The following is a 6859-nucleotide window of genomic DNA, read 5'->3' as shown; positions in this document are numbered from 1 at the left end:
GGCAGGGGCCTCCTCCGCCCCCGCCGAGGAACGACTACCCGCCGCGCCACGGCTATGGGCCGCCTCCTCCGGCCCCGCCCCCGTCCCAGCAGCAGCTGGATCCTATCCCGCCGTGGAGCAATCACTACCCGCAGCAGCAGCAGCAGCGGCAGGGGCCTCCCCCTCCCCCGCCGCGCCACGGCTACGGGCCGCCGCCTCCCGCCCCGTCCCCGCAGCTGCAGCAGCAGCAGGGTCCTCCCCCGCCGAAGAGCAGTTACCTCCAGCAGCAGCATCAGCATCAGCAGGGGCCACCGCCAGCGCCCGAGCCCGCGGCGGGGCCGGAGAAGCTGATCGCGCTGTGCAGGGAGGGGCGGGCCAAGGAGGCGGTGGAGCTGCTCGAGAAGGGGGCGCGCGCCGACGCCGCGTCCTTCTACGAGCTCGCCGGCGCCTGCTCCACCCCGAAGCTTCTCGAGGAGCTCCGCAAGGTGCACGACTACCTGCTCCGGTCGCCCTTCCGGGCCGACCTCCAGGTCAACAACCGGTTCCTTGAGATGTACGGCCGGTGCGGCAACATGACGCACGCCCGCAGGACGTTCGACCACATGCCTGACCGGGACATGGCCTCCTGGCACCTCATGATCGAGGGCTACGCCGGCAACGGGCTCGGGGACGCCGCGCTGCAGCTCTTCGAGGAGATGAAGCGGTGCGGCATGGCGCCCACCGCCCGCACCTTCGTGCTAGTGCTCGACGCGTGCGCCAACTCGGAGGCCATCGAGGAGGCCTTCCTCTACTTCGACGCCATGTCCCGGGACCACGACATCGAGCCCGGCATGGAGCACTACGTCGGGATCATCGAGGTGCTGGGCAAGTCGGGGCACCTCAACGAGGCTGTGGAGTACATCGAGAAGCTGCCGTTCGAGCCCAATGCCATGATCTGGGAGTCGCTCCTGAACCTGGCGCGCATGAACGGCGACATTGACCTCGAGGACCGGGCGGAGGAGCTGCTGGTCTCGCTCGACCCCTCCAAGGCCAACCCCAAGAAGCTCCCGACCCCTCCCCCGAAGCGGCGGCTTGGGATCAACATGCTTGACGGGAGGAACAAGCTGGGGGAGTACAGGCTGCCGCCCAAGATCGAGAAGAAGGTGGTGAACGAGCAGCGCTACGTCCCTGACACGAGGTACGTGCTCCACGACATTGACCAGGAGGCCAAGGAGCAGGCGCTGCTGTACCACAGCGAGCGGCTGGCCATCGCCTACGGCCTGATCAGCACCCCGGCCAGGACCCCGCTGCGCATCATCAAGAACCTCAGGATCTGCGGGGACTGCCACAACGCCATCAAGATCATGTCGAGGATCGTGGGGCGGGAGCTCATCGTGAGGGACAACAAGCGGTTCCACCATTTCAAGGAGGGCAAGTGCTCCTGCGGCGACTACTGGTGATCGATCGAACATGGTTCCTGAACCCTATTATATATGTGTTCACAGGCAAGACATGCTCTTAGCGCATAAGCTGTATCAAGATATCTGTTGGTACTTGGTACTGGTAGCAATAGAGACTCTCCCCTCCCCTCCTCATAGCTATTTCTTCAGTTATGTTTCGAATGCGTAATGTCGTCGTAGCCACTATCTGTTCAAAAAACTAGCGCTTCTTGATGCACAAATTAATACCTTATTGGTATGCATCGACCGATGGTCGTGTGTTTGATATGGGGATCGTGTGTTGTTGGTCGGCGATCGGACTACATGATTTTGGATCAACAAGTAAACCAACACTAGTCTTGTATGTATGCCCATGTTGCTATATATATTTCAGATCAGTATGTGCTATGGAATAGATGATTTTTGTTGCACCCACCCACTCCTAATGCCCTTTGCTGACAAAGTGAGAAGAGGCAGCTGAAGAAAAGCTCTTGGAGCAAGTTTGCTGCAGCATGTTCAAATGAGGTTTTGCATTTGGGCTCTGTAATTGGTGGCCAAATTATTTGTTCTTTCTTGCTTTAGTGCAAGTTTACTGCACAATGAGAAGTTGGAGGTGATACAAGTTAAATGATTTCCATCATGGAATTACTTTGCAGGAGAATTTGAGAAACAATCTTCATGTGAAATGAAAGCAATATGTAGTATATAGACATATTTTAGAGTGTAGATTTCATTATGGACTACATATGGATGTATATAGACAATATTTTAGAGTGTAGATTCACTCATTTTGCTCCATATGTAATCCATATTGAAATCTCTAAAAAGGCTTAAAACTGTTGCTCATGATATGGGAGCAGGAGAATCTAGCCTCATGATCAAACCGTCAGAAGACCTCCATTATTTTTAGTGTTATAATTGACCACTGTTCACCATCTTCTTCCTATGGCATTCTATCTCACATACTTATGCAGAATGACTTTCTTAACAGCGAGTTGCTCAGAGGATTTACATGTTTTCGAAGAACCGACCGACCGATGAAGCACGAGCTCTCAAAGCATGGTTGTTGCTCCAGAATGCACAATGTAGTCATGGCGTGGTTATTGCTCCAGAATAGCGTGCAACATGGAACAGCTTCAGAGACGCAAGTCAGGCTCGTCCAAACTCCTGTGCATTGCAGATGTTCCATGTTGCTGTATCGTACGTATTAGAGATAGCATCATACACAACACTCGTTACCTTTATATATACATACATATCAGCCTACAGCTACGCGAGCAGCCCCTAACGGGAGCACATAACAGCAGTTAACACAATACAATCAGATAAGAAGACAACACAACATGCCCACAGTTTACATAACATGGTGCCATGAGACACAAATGCAGGTGAGAATGGCTGATGATGTCCAGATGACACGCACCACAAGATCAGTCGGCGTGGACGAGCAATGGTACTGCCCCATTTTCGGATTCGGATTCGGATTCATTTGGGCAAAGCAAAACCTAGGAGAGATAAACAGAAACATGTCTCAAACGGAATGAACAGGCCATAGTTTCCAAAGTAATGAATGAATAAATATCATCAGTTTTGAAACAGGTGAATCGGGTCGCACACTTGTTCGTAAGAAGAAGAAAAAAAGGGAAAGATTTGCTACAACTTAAAAATATATTGAGAATTACACCACCTCAGCTCAATGAGTATATGCCTCTGCAAGCCTATTTATGCGCCGGAGTTCAGAAGTTAGGACGGCCGGGCCATCTCAATCGGGCAATGTAAGGAATTCACGCACACGGCTTCAGAAACGTAATAAAGTTGCTTTAGGGGGAAACAGCTACATTATACCGCTTTCATCGGCGTCCTGGGGCTCGAAGGGATGACGCCAAACCTGCCGACCAGGTACTTGAAACAAGGGACAGACAAGGTGTACAGCCCAGCCATCACAAACGGTGCAGCAACCATCCAGCCAAGAATCTGTATTCATTCAACAACGGCAACAGTCATGGTACTGTTTTCTGAGAACAAGACGACACAATGCTCATTTCTTATGGGTGAGATAAACTTGATGGCCGAAGCAATTTTACTAACCGCATGAAAAATGCTGAGTAGCACGTCCTTTGAGGCGTGGCCTGTGAGGACCATCTTGAATGCATCAGATGTCAAGGGGAAGTGCTCACCGCCTGTGACTACTTCTCCCAAACGCAAGAAAGGAATGATCAAGCTGAGGAAAACATAATCAGGAAACGACACTGCCAAATGCATTGAAACAAGATAGGGAGGATCCGGTGAAATGAAAGTTCATTGGTAGCTCTACATAAATTAAAACATGATTGCTTATAGCTTACAATTGCTGCACTAGGTACAACGGGAGTGAAAATGCAACAAATCAGTGACCATTCGGAACAAACTTTCCAATTTTTTAAATAAATATTAACAGAGGAGGGTGCAAGTTGTATGCCGTGCAAAATTTCAAAGATCAAACCCTGCTAAAACAGAAACAAGTCCCTGGAGATATAGAGCAGGGCCTCCCACTGTTTCCTTACAAAATAGCCCATTTTGGCATGATATTTACCCCCAAATATATATAATCATTTAGATTGAAACGTCTATCACAATGCAACTGTAAAGCCAAACTAAAGAAATACATTAGTCTACTGAAGAACTTTGTTTGGCATTAAACAAGTCATGCAAAGGATATCTGTTTTTTCAAGACCATCATACCTGGCAACTAGTGACAGCATATGCATTAACACCAGCCACTTTTTTTCAAGTAGCATAATAGACAAAGCAGATTTGGGGTATCAGCACTCTAATGCATGTTACGTATAATAAAAGTAAGTCCTATGAACAAGGAACCTGAGACTTATGAGCAGAAGAATTTGCCCTGCTATGACTTATGAGCACAGCTTGAGCTATGTGGAGTCTTGTACACCCTCACTTTTATATATAAGGTAATTGAATGCGATTCATTTTTAAAAAGGGTAAATGATAGCAAGATAACAAAAAATTGGCCTTAAGTGGATGAAAATGACAGAACAAAGTTCGAGTGGTATTTAAGTGAAACAGCATAGTTTAGTGGTATAGAGCTTAAGTCTGTATCTTTTGGCAGGGCAGCGGACAAACAACTATTCCTATACATAAAGCTTGGTATGGAATCAACAACTGATCATATAATTAAAGTTTGACAATTGACATAGAACCAACAACTATGCCTATAAATGAAGATTGACAATTGACATAGAACCAACAACTATTTCCAGATATAAAGCTAGACAAAGAACCAGTAACTATTCTTATAAAAGAACCCATAAAATGGAATTTGATTTACTGTATTTAATGCTGAGCATGTGTTTACCTTAGCTCAAGAGGAGTAGCAGCTAAATTGAGAACCATGACAGTAACGGCATTGCAACGAGCTCCTAACATCGCCACAGCAAGTCCACCGATAATAACCGTGGTCCCTGCAATCATCAAAGGCCAAGTTCACATCAAGTTGCTTTGAGAAATATTATGAAAGACTAGCAATATAATTGAAAGACGTACAATAACTGCACGTCACACAGCAACCACCAGCCTAACGCTGAAACTCAGCAACTTTCAAAAGGATTTTCCTAAGCCACTAGATGTAATTTGTCAGGTGTTTTCTGTGTGAAAATTCAGCTCTGTAAAATCTTAAACCCAAGTATGTTGACGACAAGAGGGCAGGTAGACAGGATGCACACGATTCAGTTATGAGACCACAACAGGCAAAACGCTGAATACATCTGAATGGAGAACCATCACTTGGGAGGGAGTCGTGGACTGCTGGAGATGTAAATGAACGGCTTATGGCATGGTGGCGTGCAGCCGTGTGTTTCCCAGGAGCTGAGCGTGTTCTCCTCAACTATGGCCGCACACGCACACATCGGATCCTGTACTGCTGCGCCGATACGCCATGCGTATCGAGCAATCGAATCTAGACTCGGTTAACCGCAGATAAATTTTCGCCGACGAGAGGTAGGGGATTCAGCAGCAACCACGTACGTACCGCAGATGGGGAAGACCCCGATGGTGACGCCGAGCGCGGCGGAGAAGGCCAGCTGCTTCGGCTCCGCGCCCCTGCACCGGCCAACCACCAAAGCAGAAGCGATGAAACCGGCGACCAGACGAAACAGAAACTAGAGCCGGGCGCCTGGGGCCTCACCTCTGGATGACCTGCAGGAGGGGGTCGACGACCCTGGCGTTGAGCCACGCGAGGACCACCGCCATTTCCTCCCCCCTCCGCGCGGATCGGGGCCCGGGTTGGTAGGTGGGCGAACCGGGGGAACGAGGCGAGGGCGCGAGGAGGAGGAGGAGAGGACGGCCTGCGGCTGCGGGCCAGGGACACGGCGGTCAGGGCGCCGGCGGCGGCGGAGGGGAACGCCGTCGTGGTGGGCGCGAGGGAGGAAGAGCTGGGGGCAGAAATGGAAATGGTCAGGCTTCGTGTGTGCGCCACCGGCCAGGGAATTTTGATATTTTGGGCCCCGGGGGTAGAACGGTCTTTCCCCGGTGGACTTTTGGCTCGCTAAGCAAAGATACTAAAAAAATGTTATTATTCCCAGCACATTTGGAACGGGGCCACTTTTTTTTTTGAAATAGGGAACGGGGCCACTTTATCCAAGTGGCAAGCTAAGATGTGGCGTATGATCAGGTATCGTCTGCAGATCAACACAACATCGGATACAACACAATGGAGAAATCGAATCAATTAGGTTGTTAGAAAATCGCTTGTCAATCTAACATTTCATTGTAATGATTTCCCTAAAAAAAACATTTCATTGTAATGATTTCCCTAAAAAAAACATTTCATTGTAATGAGATGCATACGTGGCATTAAGATGGTGTGGACAATTTACCAATTAGCCCGTGGCTGGTTGGCTTTGCGGGTGTTTTGGCGTTTCTGCTTCTTGATTTCGACTTTCAACACTTTAGACTTATGCACAGAGCTTTGAATAGTGGAGATGGACAGAAACGAGGAAAAGAATGCTACTTTGATGCGACGGGGAGATCACTTGGTGGTATTTCCTGAAGCCGTGATATCCAAAGGTTTTTTTTTTCTTGAAATAAAAAGACTTAGCGCGATGAATATTTTCTTCTGACTTTAGCTACATGTAAGTCGCCAGCAACTTAATTTCAGGGTCAGTCGATTTTTGGGCCCTTGAAGATTCGCGCATGTTCATTTTCTGGGTTAGTCTGTGTGTTTCAACTAGCGATGTGTGGATCCATGCCCGGACACCACACAAAAAGCTAGGTAGGTCATGGCTGAGACGCTGAGTTTGCCCTGTCATTTTTTCTTGAAATAAAGCGAAACTTTATTCATTAGGAATAACCAATACATCGTTTGTGAGGCTCTGAGTTTGCCCTGTCATAGTACTACGTAAGTAGTTGGTGTTTCTTTTTGGCAGGTCACCGTCTGGGGCATTAGTTACCCCAATGAACCATAC

General features: G+C 48.7%; 2 protein-coding genes across 2 annotated transcripts in view; one reads left to right on the top strand and one right to left on the bottom strand.

Moving 5' to 3' along the window:
• Nucleotides 1-1795, top strand: part of LOC119294805 (probable receptor-like protein kinase At2g42960) — a 9733-nt gene extending 7938 nt beyond the window's left edge. The window contains exon 9 of the mRNA XM_037573087.1: nt 267-1795. Coding sequence (XP_037428984.1) covers nt 267-1418 — 1152 coding nt within the window. The 3' untranslated portion in view covers nt 1419-1795. The remainder of the gene's footprint in view (nt 1-266) is intronic.
• Nucleotides 1796-2363: 568 nt separating this feature from the next.
• On the bottom strand, nt 2364-5846 carry LOC119294797. The gene is made up of 6 exons (XM_037573068.1): nt 5581-5846; nt 5425-5495; nt 4753-4858; nt 3486-3618; nt 3243-3371; nt 2364-2902 (listed from the first exon to the last, which is right to left on the bottom strand). The coding sequence occupies exons 1-6, from the start codon at nt 5643-5645 to the stop codon at nt 2828-2830; spliced, it is 579 nt and encodes a 192-aa protein (XP_037428965.1). The 5' UTR covers nt 5646-5846; the 3' UTR covers nt 2364-2827.
• Nucleotides 5847-6859: the final 1013 nt, after the last annotated feature.

Source organism: Triticum dicoccoides, chromosome 1A (genome assembly GCF_002162155.2).
Source record: "Triticum dicoccoides isolate Atlit2015 ecotype Zavitan chromosome 1A, WEW_v2.0, whole genome shotgun sequence".
NCBI lineage: Eukaryota > Viridiplantae > Streptophyta > Magnoliopsida > Poales > Poaceae > Triticum > Triticum dicoccoides.
Note: the sequence above shows the minus strand (reverse complement) of the source record. Positions and strands in the feature narration are given on the sequence as shown.